The sequence below is a fragment of the Tetrao urogallus genome (assembly GCF_951394365.1).
Source record: "Tetrao urogallus genome assembly, chromosome: 1".
NCBI lineage: Eukaryota > Metazoa > Chordata > Aves > Galliformes > Phasianidae > Tetrao > Tetrao urogallus.
The window spans coordinates 120350501-120367562 of record NC_136813.1 but is presented as its reverse complement, the minus strand read 5'-3'; the positions used below and the strand labels follow the sequence as shown (position 1 = coordinate 120367562).

The following is a 17062-nucleotide window of genomic DNA, read 5'->3' as shown; positions in this document are numbered from 1 at the left end:
AGTTGACTACGTTGTAATTTAACTTGGGTTAATAGTGCAAAATGTGAAGAAAGTAATAGGGAAAATAGTTCCAAAATTTTAAACCAAACTGGAACATAGTGGTTCATGAAAAAATTTCCAAAAGTTGAAAAGTGAACACAAGTGAGAATTAGCATTCATTCACAGACCCCCATTTTTACACTGAAAGAAATTAGTTTCTAAGCTGTGGGTTATTCTTAGTACGAAAACTAAAACAACTGCCTTTCAGAACAATGCTCTACTTTGAAGAAAGAATGAACAGCAGTTAAAATAGCACTTAACGTCAGGCCCTCTCATTCAAGAGGTAGGCTTAGACAATTTTTGTTGTAATTGGTGAGGGTGGCCCAAATCAAAATTAGTTAGGTGGGTCTTTGTATTTTTGAACACAAATCCAAATCTGTGTTCATGTCTATATGCACATCGTTCTATCCATCTATCCATATATAAATACACAAAAGACATTTGTCCTTACCTTCCTTTAAAAAAGGCAACATAAAAAATTGGTGCATATGAATTCACAAACTTCAATAGGAATGCCTTCAAAATCAGTCTCTCCTCAAAAGTTTTCTCTGTTTTTGGTATCTCTGGAGAAGTTAAAAAAGAAAAAGAAAAAAAAAAAGAAAGAAAGAAAGAAAAAAATAAAAAAATAAAAAAAAAGAAAGCAGCAAACCAGAGAAATTAATTAATCAGTTAGTAAATATGTAAACATCCATGATATCCCCAAATACAATACTAAACTACAAACTTCAGATTCACACTGTTTTTTTATTTCATCATTTTAATTTTCTTTTAAAGCACTTTAACTTCTTCACCATCTGACTCTGGATTTCCAGAGAGTCTTTCCAATCTTCCAGATAGAAATTAAAGATGCTTTGGTAGAAACTTTAATGATGACAACATAATAAACTTGATTTCAAGTTGCTTAAGGTTGTCTATGCAGTACAGTATTATCAAAACCAACAAATCCTGATAGCTTGCCTGAATCTGACAATACCTCAGTTGTTTTCTCATCTTTTTAACTGTGCTGTGATAAATCTAGGCAGACCACATCAGCTTCCTCTGCTTCAGGACATGTCTGTGAAATCTTAGCTAAGACCTTCAAGCACTCTGACATTTATGATTAAATATATAATAGTATTAGATATATTTTATTAATATAAGGTGTATATTGGTAAAAAACAGCAATAAAATGGAGGGAGGGAGGAGAAAATGATAAAGATATATAAACATGATAAAGATACAACTTCTATTTACACAGTTCTACTAGCTATCTAGAGTCTAAAGAAAAAAAAATAATTAGTTCTTGTTATTCAACTTAATGTATATGTACATATATATGTAAAGTGTGTGTGTGTAGGGAACTCTAAAAGTAATACCTCCTATTTATTTCAGTAGAAACTACAACAGATACAAAAAACACAACACTGTTTTATAGAGTAGATTCTCAGCTGCAAAACTCTATTTTTCAATATAGTCGTTTTAGCTATGTATTTTTGGCTGTCATAAAAATCTGCACCTGAGGTGATGACCCATTGTTTCACAGATGTTATGATGGCATAGCTTCTAGGAAAATGTTGACTATGTCATCCAAATTTCGCTGCGCTGACATCCACTGTTTGCTCTTCATAAACAGTTGGTAAGTGCTGCTGAATGTGAATGGATGCAACTTTTTCCATGGAGGAATTCAGTTGCACACTTTTCCTTCACCCTTCTATGTCAGCCAACATTTTGTCCAATTGCCCTTTTCTGCTGCCATCAGTCACACATTGACAAAATATATATCAGAATACTGTTGGGAGGTTCAAAATCTACTGTCACACCATTAACGTCCGCCTCAGATGTCATGGATCAATCTAATAAAATAAGAGGCATTACTTTGGAGCAACCTTCATATATTAATGCATATATCAGTTAAACAGTTGAAGAAAGCATTAATACTTTCAGTTCATGAATGATGAAAACAAAGCACATAGATTTTCTTTCACAAAAATATGTTTATGCCTTTTTTCTATAATGAGATATTCATTTAAAGATTATATCTGAGTTAGATTTTGTACTGCTATGCTCATTGTGAGCTTTCAATTAATGTGAGAGGAGATAATTTTACTATGCTAAGTTCTTAACTGAAATTCTGTAGCAGAATTGATGAGACAAATCCAGAGCTCTAGCTTAACAATTTCATTAAAAATAGTGCTATGCTTGTGCAATTAGTTTTTATTTATTTATTCATATTTTATTTCTTTTAAAAAGGGAGAAAGAAACATTTATTTGAATACTAAAGAAATAACAAAATGCTTATGAGTCCCACAGCCTGATGTTATTTGTGACCTTTTCAACCATATTCTCATAAAAACTCAGCATGTGCTATGATGAGCTACCCTTTATCTATTTGTATAGAAAACCCAAATTAAGTTTTCAAACAATTTGAAAAATTTGTGGATGATGCCATAAGATGGATAGATCCATAGAACTGCTCAGGGCAACAGGAATATCCAGTAACAGCACTGCAGTTTTTAAACTGAGGGAGAGAAACTCTGGCTTTTGGCTTGTGCAGAACTCTCACAAAGATGAGATGAGCCATTGGACAAAAATTTGCACACCATATATGGTTCCAGAGACTCATTCAGTTCCTTACTCCCTCCCCACTTTCAGATATGTTGTTACCATTAGAAGTATGCACAGAATTTACCCTATAGTTGAAAGAGCCCATTATGCAATAAATGGGTTAAGCTGGAATAGATGCATTAGGAAGAGAGAAAATTCTCCAAACAAACCCAATATACTCATAATAAATGGTTGTGCAGCACGTTACACACACACACACACACACACAAAAAAAAAAAAAAAAAAAAAGGTATCTGAAACTTTCCAGGTGAAGAATGAGCACAGATATCTGGTGTGGGCCTTAGCTCACCAAATACATTACTGCCTTTGTAAGTCACAAACACAAGAAGCTTTAAATTTGTCTCCATTTGACTAATCCTTTTTTAATCTTGTTGAAATTCAGAGTGAGCAAATGAGTTCTAAATCAAGTCTGTCATTATCTGCTTAATGAAGGTAACATGTTAACTTTACAATATGAGGATATAATCTGCACTTCTGCTGTTATGATCTGGAAGAAAGAGGTGTCATTGCCTTGCTTTGCTGTGTACAGAAGCAGATGAATTATTTTGATCTTATGAAGAATGCAATCAGTGGTACTATTCTTGTGCTAACAGATGTACTTAATTTTTCACCCAAAGCACTGACAACGTTTGGTGTTGCAATAGAACCCTATGTTGTCAAGACCTATTCCTCTTACCCAAGAAGTTTTTACGTTAGCTGCAGTGTAAAAAGAAAATTAAGCATGTCTTGCTCTGTGCAGCACAATGAAAGTTCATAATGTAAACATTTATCACCATTAATGAATTGTCTTTAAAAAAAAAAAATTTATTACAGTTGGCATCTGAGACATGCACTGGAGAAAGTTGACTGAATGAATTTTCTAACATAGGTAATTTGTAATAATAGATGTTTGTTTACTCACTGGATCCTTCTTAAACAAAACACCTTGTGGTTAATTAGGAATGCTACTTGAATAAAGCTACCAAGATTAGAAAGAAATGTAAAGTGATAGGGAGAATTATCTGAAAGCAAGAAAGAAATTCTTCTTTCTCTCACGACTCAGAGCTGTACACTTTCTCAAGGCTGATGATTTCCTTCTGCACTTGCCCCACATACACAGCAGATTTCCCAGCTTTTGTCTGGAACCTGACAGTAGGAGAAGCCTCAACTTCTTTTCTTTTTACTCTTTCCACACAGCAATGTCATGCCCTAAAAACTGTGCCATTTCTTGTCAAGGCAGGTGCAGTTGACAAAATTGCTCAGATCATGCACAGTTTGTAACTTTTCAGTTATATGAAAGCTGGAAATCTGGATACAGTTTTGGCCTGAATGATTGTATGAGCTTCATTAAACCATAACAGAGCTAATTTATGTAAATCTGCTAGATTACGAGGAATATGGTGACTTAGCTTTACCAATTTCTGTCAGCCATTTGGCAACAGCTCCATAAATTTCATCAAGTATAAGTATGACAATGAGATTTATGATGACAGCAGTCGCAGTCACAGTCACTCGAACATTTGACCTGGTTGTCTCATTTGTGCTGAATGACAAAGCTGCTGATGTAGTAATGCGGTATACGATCACACCAAATACAGCAGAAAATGTCAGTGTAATCTGTAAAGAAATATACACATGTTAGTTTAATTATGATACTTGCTTTTAAACAGAAGCACTGAATTATATGTTTAGTTTGTTCTATGACTTAGAACTCTGTGGTTATTTCTTCAAGCAATACAATAATAAAGGTATAATTAAACTAAAATTTGAGAATTCAAAACTAATAGGGACATAATAAAAAAAAATGGATGCAGAATTATAAGCTAACACAACAATTCCTAAAATAGTGCATGTCCTCTGAGATTAAAGCTCCAGAAATTATCCACTCTGTGCTCATGAAACTCAGACGGTTCAGGTTTAAATGCAGATATTAACAGTATTAAAAAATCTTTTTCCTGCCAATAGGTTCTGGTGGTTTGGAAGGAAGGACCTACATATATGTGAAGCCAGGGAAGGAGGTCCTGCAGAAGTGCTACTTTATGATAGCAATTCTATTGCTACAAATTAAAACATATATTTCCCCTACTATTATTTTTAAGATAAAACACAGTTAGAGATTAATCTCACATTTCTGTCCTAAAAATCAGCTGTTATCCTGGGATTCTTCAGGGGCTGACTCTGACCCGTGAGATGAGAAAATTTAGCACTTCGACTAAAAGTCGAATTCTCACAAGAAGAATTTGATTTTCACAAGTCTGTGTTGTACCAGTTAAAGAAAATCTCCAAAATACACAAGAAAAGATCAATTTAAAACAATAACAATTAAAAAATAGCCAATATTCATAGTCATATCAAGAAAGAGAGGGAAGATATATTTTCCCTTTCCGTTTTTGCCTTTCTAGTGGGTATTCGTTATTATATGTAAAATATCTTAAGATCCTCAGAAAAAAAAAGACTGCTTAAATATGAATGATCAGACTATTGTAATTATTTCAGTGGGCCTAGGAGCCAAGGTTCAAAGCACAAGTTCAGCAAAATTTATCTATTAATTTTAATGACTCGGTAAAACTTTATTGAATCTGAATTGGTTTAGCACTAATTGGGGAATAGGCTCCCCAGGGAGGTGGTTGAGTCACCATCACTGGATGTGTCTGAAAACTGTTTGGATGTGATGCTCAGGGACATGATTTAACAGAGGGCTGTTAGGGTAGTATGGTTAGGCTGCAGTTGGATTTGCTCTTGAAGGTCTTTTCCAACCTGAGCAATTCTATGATTCTGTGATTCTCTGCATACAGAGAAAGATTGACTCATGAATAGTACTAGATCAAAAGAACCAGAACAGGATTAAGAGCTAGTTTTTACAGGTTGCAGAGAAAAGCTAGGCAAATTTTGCATAATAGTATTCATTATGAAGTGAACAAAAATGTGAAGATATCAGGCAGAATTCAAAACAGTTTTCCTGAGAAAACTGTGATAAAATGTTAAATTTATAAATTTGTCGTGTTTTATTTATTTAAAGGAATCATTCATTAATGTTAAATTAAATACAGATGACTTAAAATATTTTCTTCATGATAATATTTTTCATTCAAATCTTAGTCTAAAGAATAAGAATCTCAATATACAATATTCTGAATGAAAGTTTCTTTCCTTTTCTTTTAGTTTTCATTATGTTGACTTTTTTGTGGTTGTTCTTTTGATTTTTCTGCCAAGCATGCAAGTATACAATATGCACAGCTCTTACTATGACAGGAACACAAAGATCAGAACTATGTAACTTGGCCGTTGAACTTGCCCACTACCATTTGCCACATAGAGAGATTGTTCTTGATAATAAGACAAAGTAAAACAAAACTGCATTGTGGTAATCTAATTCACCTTGCATCTCTAGAGTCACTTGAAGCTTTTATTTTTCTTACTTTGGATCATAGTCTCCTTCCCCTTCATCACCTTCCAAGTATTCTTTTTTCTGCCTATTTTTCCTGTGTATTTCTTTATTTCTGTAACATTTTTACTCTTGTGATGGGCAAGCAAAACCAGTGAAGTAAGTTTGCATGCATCATTCTGGAGCCAATGAGCAATCTGGACCTCCACAGACAGCTAACTCCATCACGAGCACCTACTTATAAATAATAGCTTTACAGCTCAGGAAGAACAGTCATTATAAGAATAGTCATCACTAAACAGAGAAAGTGGAAATTTCATCTAATGGAAGACAAATACCAGAATCTTAAACTTGACCAAAAGATTTAAACAAAATATTATTGGAGGATGAAGTATCATCGTGGCACAAAACTTTCTGGGCTAAAGTGATACCTTCCTCCAAGTAAGATAACATTTTAATGCCCAAACAGTTCTCCAGTGGAACTATTCCAGAGTCAAGTATTATGCCATGTGAGCAGTAATAGGGCAGTAGTATTCAAAAGAAGGAACAGACTGAACTCTTCTGCCATTACAGTAATTGGTTTTCTACTTCTGTTTGAGTCAAGCACATGTAACAGAAAGAAAGGTGATGCCAGACTACTCTCTTGCAGCAGATACTGAGAATGTAATAACTACATTAGAAATCTTTGCTGCAACATATACTTTCTAAGTGCAAAGTTTATGAATTGTGACATGTTATTACTAATGACATACAAGCAAAAATGGTATAGGACAACTGGGGCTAGACCTCCTCCTACCACTAATCTTACTGATCAAAAATAAGATTTGTGAACTTATTTCAAAAATCCTTTCAAAAGGCACTGCTTTAATCAAGTTTGGATCTTGTGCCCTCTATAATCAGGTAGAGGCTTTACGTAAACAGAAGAGCTTTGATCAGATTTTAAAGCACCTGTAAAACTGGAATTGGAAACATTGGAATTATTTGGTGGCATAAAACTATAAACCAGGTGTAACGACTAACTGAACAAGAAAACCAGTACGCCTAGTAAAGAAGAGAAAGGCCAGGAAAGAAAAAAACACCATTCTGCTTGAAAGGGGATTCTGCTTGAAAATGAGAAATAAAGAGAAAAAGCTTGCAATAAGAAAATTGCTAGCAGCTTTCAGGATTAGAATTTTCAGGGAAACTCCACTATATAAAGTTGGGAAAGAGAAGAACAGAACACAACATCCATGGCCTGCATGCTGCAAGAGGCCAGCACAGCTTGTGCTGTTGTACTGTAGTCAGCTCCCTGCCACTATGTCATCATGGCAGTGACTCCACCCCACTGAGAGAAGGCATTCCCCCATTTGTCAGCAACACTGACAGATCAGCAACAACCAAACACTGATGCATGATCAGCACTGTACAAGCTGAAACCAGGACACATGGAGGTCACAGTGTGGTGGTAACTCAAGTTATGGCAAATAACTTTAAGCATTTTCATAATCTGACTAAACATAGCACTATGAACAGTAAAAAATAATCAGCCTTACTTTCCATTTTGATACAGAACAGGTTTCAAGAATGCTGAAAAAATACATCCATTTTTTCATATATTTGCAACTCCATTTTCAGTCACACAAATATATTACCTGTGAATCTTTAAATGGAATGTGTAGTTACAAACAAATATTCAACTCAAAATTTGATCATGTCTCTTTACTAGACTTTTATGAGGACTATCTTACTAGAGAAAAATATCCCTTGATTCTCAATTGCACTTCATTTATGTCATCACTTATCAGCAATATTCATGAACAACTATTTTCAAGGATGAAGCACAGGAAGAGCAAAATTTCATTTAAAAAAAAAAAAAAAAGACGAGCATCTTAAGAACTCACTAAGGATTGCAACCACTTCAATCAAACCATATTGATGCATTAATTTCACAAAAACAAAAAAGTGGATAAAGCTGAAGACATATTTTAAGCTCTATGAATCTTCCTCGTAGGACATGTATTTCTCATCAACTGTAGGTCATTACCCTAGCTATCTGTATATTTTAGCATCTTTGAGAGTATTATTCAGGTTTCCATCCAAGATACTCATCACTAAGTTCCTCACACCTAATAAGTTTGGAGAAATAGATTATATTACCATAAATAAAATCAATCCAAAATTTGCTGCATATCCAGGCATACGATCATTCCAAGTCAATTTGTCTTCTCCATCCTGTGACAAAAAAAAATAGCCATTATGGAACTGTGGAAAAGAAAATATTAAAGTCCATAAGATCTATCAGTGAATAACGTTCTTACTTTCCCTTCTCCTGTTCTAGAACTGAAGTTGATTATAAGACTTAGAAAATTTAGTCTGATATTTTAAAGCAGACGTTACATTGAGGAAGAAACATGGTAAAAGTTTAAGAAAGACTATACAGGAAATACTTGAGAAATCAGGAAAAAACGTGTAACTAGGTTATAATATTTGCAAAAAAATGCAACCAGGTATATCCACATTTCATCATGTCAGGATTAGAACCTAAAATTCACTTTAATTTACTTTCAGTCAGAGTAAGGTTCAGTCATTCGTTTTAAATTGCTTCTTGCAAAACTTCAGGAGAAATCATGAAAAAAATGCTATCACTGGACCCAGATTTTCTGTCTAATGGCTTTATTAACTATATGTGGCCAGTAAATTAATTCTTGCAGAGATATCCTAATCATTCTTTGAGTACTTGGATTATAGAACAGAGGAATTACAAAGGCAAACACCCTCTTTAACTTTTGCAGCCAACTTTGTTTTCTTCTTCTCCCTCATTATTGAATAATTTAAAGTAACTGTGATCAGTAAAATATTGTATACTTTTACTTTTCCCAAACTCAAGTCCATCTCATCTAAGAAGAGGTATGAAAATAGATTTAAGAGGAGAGAATCCTATCTCCTATATAAAATAATAAGGTAGTTACTTTAAGATAAACTAAAACTTAACTAAACAAGTTAACTAAAGATTCTGAGCCCATTGCTGTTTGCATTTCAATGAAGCACCATTGCAATCACATGGATGAGTATTTCATTTACACTGGAGTTAGCCCAGATTTTGTTTGGAATTTAAATGAATTTGTATTGAATAAGAACTGAGCTTAATATTTTCAAATAAACCATTTTCAAGATATGATTTACCTATATAAAAATAAAAATAGATAAGTATAACAACTTCATAAAAACCTTTCCTAAAGTACAAGCAGGAATAGAATATATACTCTAATCACTTACTTTAGAGAATTTTCTGAGATGTAGAATTAGACTGAAGACATGATCATAGGAGCATAGAATCCCAGTGGGATGGGAGAGATAATTGATAAAAACAGAGTAGAACCCATGGGTTGAGATAAAACTATTTATTAAAATATAATATATTAATATAATATATATAATATAATATATATTATATTTATTATATATATTATATTTATTTATATTATATAATATTATACATATTATATAATATAATATATATTAATAATATAATATATTAAAATATAATTTATCTCTATTAAAATAGAGAAAAGAAAAAGGATAATAGTTATGACTGTACATATATATCTATGAATGCACACAATAAATAATGCAGAAGCAATTGGTCACCACCCCAATCAGTGCCCAGCTAGCCCCTGAAGCAATGGAAGAGAGCAAGATGAATTCCCACCCCTTTCAAAACTTCTGCATGATATTTTATGGTACAGAATGTGTCTTTGGACAGTTTAAGTCAGCTATCCCAGTGCTGTTCCCTCCCAGCTTCTTAGGCCCTTTGCTGAGAGTGGCCTTGGTTCTGTACAACACTGCTTAGCAGTAACAATAAACATCAGCATTGTTTTTCTCATAGAATCAAAACACCTGGCATCATATCAGACACTCTGAAGAAAACATCTCCCTTTCAACTGGAACTAATATACTAGGCCCTCATCCAACATGGCCTTGAACACCTTCAGGGATAGGGCATCCACAATCCCTCTAGCCAATGTGTTTCAGCACATCTCCACTCACCTCTCAGTGAAAAACTTTCCCCTGACATCTAACCCAAATCTTCCCTCCCTTTGTTTTAAACCATTCCCCTTTTTCCTACTACTATTTATCTGCGTAAAATATTTATTTCCCTCCTATTTATAAACTAATCTCCCTTTTTAATTTTAGAAGGCCATAATGAGATCACCCCAAAGCCTTCTCTTCTCCAGACTGAACAAGGCCTGCTCCTTCAGCCTGTCGTCATGGGAGAGGTGCTCCAACCCTCTGATTATCTCTGTAGCTCTCCTCTGGGCTTTCTCCAAAAGCTTGACATTTTTCCTGTGCTGGGACACCAGACCTGGATGTAGTTCTCTAGATGGGGCCTCACAAGGGTAGAGCAGAGGAGGAAAATCACCAAAGAGCCTAGGCTAGTTTAACAGTTTTGCTAGTTTTGCTTGCTGGAATGCCTCTTGTTCTATTCTCTCCCAGTCCTGTTTTTTATCTTTCTTTGTGAATAGATATAAAGGCCTCAGCAGCTGCATTAAGTGGAATATAAAGTAATGCCAGTATCCCAGTATACCCCAAAACTCTTGAAGCTGGCTTGGTGCAGTCAGGACTGTGAGCACTTGGACCTTGCCTATTATCTCAGTGGGTAGTGCTTTGGTCTTCCCTGACCAACTACACCCAGGAATTTCACCAACAGGCCTGGTCTTTGCACCTTCTGTGGGTTTATAGCCCACCCGTTCTCTTGTAGATGAGTAATCAATGAACCTACTGCCTTTCCTAATGCCTCCAGACGTCAACATGAGATCATCAAGATAGTGGTACAGTTTGATGTTATTGGGATTATTCCAGTCTGCTAGGTCATGTGCCACTAAGTTATGATGATAAGTAGGTGAGTGCACATACCCTTGCAGCAGGACCTGAAAGGTCCACTGCCTGCCTCCCCACATAGATGCAAATTGGTGTTGCAATTCTTCATGGATGGAAATACTGAAGAATGCATTTCCCAAGTCCAGGACACAATGGTAGGTTTCTATTTCCCTACTCAGTGTATCCATCAGGGAGGCAATATTGAGGATGGCTGCATGAATGGGCAGCATGACTTTATTTAATTCTTTGTAATCCACTGTCATTCTCCACATGTTGTCTGACTTTCATACTAGCTATATGAGGGAATTATACAGGCTATGTGCAGGTCTTATCAATCCTACTTTTTCTAGCTCCCGCACCGCTCTGGAGATTTCCCTCCTGCTTCCCTGAGAGCCTATATTGTTTAGTATTAGTAATCCAGTATGGACCTGAGGTGAATAGGCTTGTGCTTCACATGGTCTCTGAATATCAACTGCACTGCCCAGATACTAATGCATCTCTTTCTTAGTCTGAACTCTCCCACAGTCATCTGGAGAGAGAGACTCCATAGTGTATCTATGCCCAGTAAGTACACCAGGACTGGGGGAATAGACAACTTATACTCCCATGGCGGTAGATGCCCAACCCCCAGCTTCAACCATGTCTAGGTTACAAGACTGGTCTGTCCCCCAGACACACCAATCATCATATTACCTCCATGGAATTTAGTTGGATCACCATAAATAATTGAGGTTTCTGCGCTGTGTCTACTAACGCCATAATTCACTGTATGTTCTTCCAGGACCAAAAAAATAGTTCAATATAGGGCCTTTGGTCTCTTCTGGAGTCCCTAGGTTCAAGGGAGCTGGCATCTTCTGTCATACAAGTAACTTCAGAATCAACAATTCTTTTTTCTCAGTTGGCTCAGACATAGTGGCCCAGGTCACTTGAGGAGGCTTTTTCCTTTTGTTAGGATCTATGAAATCTTCCAAGTTCCATGTCCGCATTGGTATTTTTTCAGTATTTCTTACCCCTGCTTTTTTGGGGATATTTTGAAACTTTATTTTCCTCCAGCTGCCTTCATAGCTGGAGGAGAGCATGATTGGGCTGGTGATCAGTTTTTGCAAATTGAACCCCAGCCCAGATTAGATCAGTAAAATTCTGTTTTCAGGATACCCACAGAGGTCCCAGTCAAGAAGTCTGTGGGGCGGATCTCCTACTTTTAGTACTTTTATAGGGAGAATCTCTGCCCCTTCCCATCTGCAGATATTGTACCTGGTGCTAGGGCACTCTGTTTCTTCTAGATCAGCCACCAACTGGGTGGCTTATTGGATATCAGCCTCCAAGGCTACTAAAGGGTTTAGTATGGACACAAGTGTGACATATTTGTAGGGAGGAGCTTATTGTAAGATAAGGTCCTCCATCCAGGCTGAGAAAATAACCAGGTCTGGATTCTCAAAAGCATCACCATGGATTGCCTCCTTCATTCCCAGTTCTATGACATAATTTTGATTTTCCTCCATTGAAGTCCACAGACCAGTTTTTACTGGGACACTGCTTTTATTTGGCCACATGATCCTATGTGCAGCTATTATCGATTGAATCAGAGAATGATTTTCCTCATTATGCATCACAGTCACATGTGGGCCAAATGCATGATAATTGATGCAAGTTTAGAAATCTTGTGTCCATTAATAACCACACTTTCAGCCACTCATGTCCCCTAATCTTAAGAGGCAAGCTGGTATGCTCTCTCGTGGTTTCTTTTTAAGTCATTGTAATAAATCCCTAGGTTTGGCAGCTGTGTGCAGGCACACTGTCACATGTAATGTGGTGTGGGCAGGGGGCTACTCCTCATATGACAACCCTGCTGGTCTAGGTTCCCAGAATAAGAACTTTTATTTTCCAGTTGTCTGTTATGGGCTTCTAAAAGCTTATTTTCATCTTTCAATCCTTCGTCAGAAGAGCTATATACATTAATTGTAGGAGCAGCCCTGCTACAGAGGATACTGCTATTACTCCTTCCTCAGCTGTCAAAAAAAAAGTTTGTTCTAGTTTATACAAGAATTCAGCCATCTTACAAGGGGATTTAATAATGGGACCACTGTCCCTTATAGATCCCAGAGAAATCTCTGCACCTTTGGCTGGAGCACCTTTTTCTCCTCTTTCTTCTCTCCCTTTGCTGTTCAAGGCCTTTTTCTCATGTTTTCCCTCCCTCCTCTCTGCCTCTGTGGCATTTTTTCCTTTCCTAAATACATTCTTCCAGAGTCACAGAGAGCTTTGCTGATGTCCCCTATTAAGGGCTAATGAAGATGTTGGAACTGACCATGTTCAGCACAGGTGAATATCCCCAGTCTCTTCTCAGAGCCCTTCAATGCCCTGACACCAATTGCCCAGCACTTTATATTTAGTTTGCAATACTGAGCAAGAAAATGAAGGTTGAAGAGAACTCAGTGGAATGAAAGTCACGGAAAGTATTTCCCCAGCTTCTTGTAATGGAGGACACAAAGGTTTTGACAGAAGAAGGGAGGCCATGCAAGGAAAAGAACATCTGGATAGAGGAAGGAAAAGGTCAGAATACCATCTGGTCAGCTTTCTCTCTATTGGATGTGCTTTCTTTAACCTTATGTGACTTTGCTATGAGTTTGCCATTCTCTATAATACCAAGCCAAAGGGAAAAATTAACATACCAGAAGTCAGAAAAAAGTGGATGAAAATATTGTTACTTAGCATGGATGGCAATAATTTAAGTACCAATTTTGAAATTTTTTATCAATATAGTTTTTAAATGCTAACAGAAAATGTTATTTCCTGTTACGGCTCTTGGTAAGAAATTCAAATCTAAAACTTCACTTGGTATTTCACATCACACTCAATTCACTGTCAGTAGTGCCATCTAGCCGTTATAAGGCTGTACTGTGAGTTTTCAAGAATATCTTGTCTGGAAAGTGTTATGATTGAACATTGCAGATAATAACTGTGTTTTGTTCTAAATTAATGGAATTTGTCAATAGATTTCTTAGGAAACTCATCTCATTTTAATCAATTATTGAACATCATATATATATGAATTATTTATTCATTATTGAACATTTCTTGGATTTTAGAGGTAGAAAAGCTTTCTGGGACATTAATGAAAACTCAGCCAGATAGGTAAGGAATCTGTTCGGAGCAGTTCAAGAAATGTATACAATTACTGACATAGTAGACTAACACTGATCATCTGAATAACAGTCTCAGTGGCAGATATGTCATGCTGTGGCATGTTCCGCAGAGGAAACTACATTTCATGGAAATTTTTACATGAAGACAGAAAACTTCTCAACAGAGATTATGTTTCTGTGGCAAACAAGACAAGATAATAGATCATTTTTAAATTCTTTGAACACAATTCTACTTTCACAGTTGAATTAGAAGAAAAAAATATTGAGTATGTAGCTGTTTTGGATGTAGTCATGTATTCCTGATTTAATGTGATGTTTCTGGATTTTTTTCTTCCCATTAAAATTTTAAAAACATAATGCAAAAAAATCAGAAAAGATAGTAAAACTAAACCAAAACTCTGTCTAGGCTAGGCACACCCAACCTGATGCCCAAGGGCTATATGCATCCTGGCACAGATCACACTGCAGCCAGACCTCTGCTTTGTTTCGTCATAATGGTGGCTCTACCCCACTGAGTAGCCTGGCTCAGCCCTGGCGCAACTTGGTAACAACCAACATGGGCTCTCTATTAAGCCTGTCTGCACTAAAAGCAGAGCATGGGACACAGTGCAGTGCAGGCTCAAGTTACAGCAAATAAGTTTATTCATTTTGATAAGCTGGCTAAACACAGTCTTGTGAACAGTGAAAAAAAAAAAAAAAAAAAAAAAGCTTGTTCATCACTAATGGAAAAGTAGAGCTAATTATGGTGACTGTGTTGAAAAATATTGTTTCATAGCTGAGAATTTGGTATATCAACTACTGTTGTATTCTTTGTATCTGTTTAAATTTCATTGAAATAAATAGGAGGCTATACTTTTGGAGCAACCAAGACAATTTCTCAGTGTGGCACAGGCAAGCCAGAATGTTGGACACCCATGATCAGGCTTTTTGCTGGATGGTTCATTTTTTGTTTATAACATTATATGTTACCTAACTTGATAAAGGTCCAGCACATCTGCACAGTGCACCTGCATCTTCACATGAGGCTTTTGGATGTGGAAGCATGGAAATATACCACACTTGGACAGCACCAAGCAGCTCTGTGAAAGTTCTGTTTCTCCGTGAATTAAATCACAGCCAGTTCGCTCATATCACAAGTATTACAGTTATTTATTTATATTTGTATTTTCCCACAAGAGAACATCTCAAAGTAGGTGTTTGTAACCATCAATAATGCCAGTTTAATCTGCTCTCAAGGAGTAAACAACACCTTTTATTTCTTACCTTTCCTGACTTGTAACTAGTTTTGCAGTTCAGGCTGTTGACTCATTTGCACATGAACAACCTGAATGACATCACTGGGTTTTACATATGTCAAGGTTCTGTTTGTTTGTTTGTTTTTTTAATTGGAATTCCACATTATAACATCATGCAGTGTACTGGGAGTTAAACAGTTAATGCTGCAGTTTCTTGGATTGTTGATATTTCCGGTCTCCTGGACTCAGAAGAAAAGAATGAACTACAACTCCCAGAAGACTCAGTTTTTCCATTTCTGTTTTTCATTCAGAGGGAAAGATAAAACTGTCTGGGAGTCACAAGACTTTCTTCTTCTTTCTTTGCTCCCCTGCTGTTTTGCCTACAGCATTAGTTACTCTACTAATGTAACTTTGATTTCAGAAACTCTCTTGATTTTATTTGATTTATTAGCTTCAATTATAGTCAAATTGTATTATATTTTATTATCTCGCATTCTACTACTATATTTAAGTTTTTCCTTAACTAATTGCTGCCATTATCATTTTTCCAGGCCCGTCTCCCTACCTTTTCCTCCCCCATATGCCTTTTCCCAGAGTATGGGTCTGTGGGTCCCTTCACCTCCTTGTCATTGAACTAGGTCAAACCAGGCCAAACCAAGACATAGAACTGCAGTAATTGACTGGAATATAGTAAGAGATGATCAGGAAAGAATAGAATCCAGGACCTCTTTCTCTTGGCTTCCTAAGATTTTGCACAGCGACCAACAGTAAAAAGCTGTAGAATTATATTTCCAATAACAAAGTGCAGAAGTTCATCTGTAAATACATACAAAAAATATCAAACGAGTTAATGCCATTTTTATATCTATATTTTTCTGAGCAGAAATAAAAGCTTTAAAATGTGCAAAAAACTTGATGTCAAAATAAACGTCCAGTAGTAAGAACAGTGGCATCCTATACAGGATACATCCACATTAAAATAACACATCAAAAATTACATGTCTATTACAGGCTTAAACAAGGAATGAAATGAGCTTATTTTGAAATAAAGTGTTACTGTAATTTTACTTTAAGCATGGCATAAGACGAAGGCAAGGAGAAATGGATACTTCAGAGCTATTGAGAGGGTAAAAGAAGCTAAGAGCCAGAAGGAACCTGCAGTGCAGGCAGTTTTTGACGACAGTGTATACCAGGATGATCTTAGAAAAGGAGGTACAAATAAGACACATGAACATTTCTGGAATCTTACAGTGGTCCACAGTGACAACTACAGGTAGAAAACTGTTTTAGCAAATTCCTGGGACTGTTCCAGGAATTTGAGCAAGTCTGTACTAAGGCCCCCAGATTGTCTAAGAGGAAAGATAAAAATGCTGCTACTCTGACCATATGCCAATGCCTGTACCTGTACCTTTTTTTTTTTTTTTTTTTTTTTTTTTTTTTGCTATAAGGATAATAAAATCTGGTTTAACTAATATTCTTATTAGAAAAACCTCTAATCACAAATTAAGTTTTTCTATGATGAAGTCACAAGCCTCATTAGGTCCTAACAATATTGATTACCCTTGCTGTTGAAAATGCATGGATTATTTCCAGGCTGAATTTGACGATCTTCATCTTCCAGTCTTGGCATTTAGCTGCAACTTGGCTAAGAAAAACTACTAGCAGATTTCTGGTTGGGCTGTAGGTTCTTACAGATGGTGACCATGGCACCTCTTGGCTTTTATTCTAGCTTCAGCCACTCAGTCAGAACAGAATAAATTAGCCAAGAACATAGCTGTGTTTTGTCCCCTGCAATACGATTGGAAACAATTCTTCTACAG

At 36.1% G+C, this 17062-nt stretch overlaps 1 protein-coding gene across 1 annotated transcript in view; it reads right to left on the bottom strand.

The window, feature by feature from the left end:
- The window catches only part of ANO2 (anoctamin 2), a gene marked incomplete at its 3' end in the record, with an annotated part of 170124 nt that overhangs the window by 39472 nt on the left and 113590 nt on the right, over nucleotides 1–17062 (bottom strand). The window contains exons 13-15 of the mRNA XM_079543930.1: nucleotides 8144–8218; nucleotides 4038–4239; nucleotides 491–602 (exon numbers count right to left, since the gene is read on the bottom strand). Coding sequence (XP_079400056.1) covers nucleotides 491–602; nucleotides 4038–4239; nucleotides 8144–8218 — 389 coding nt within the window. The remainder of the gene's footprint in view (nucleotides 1–490; nucleotides 603–4037; nucleotides 4240–8143; nucleotides 8219–17062) is intronic.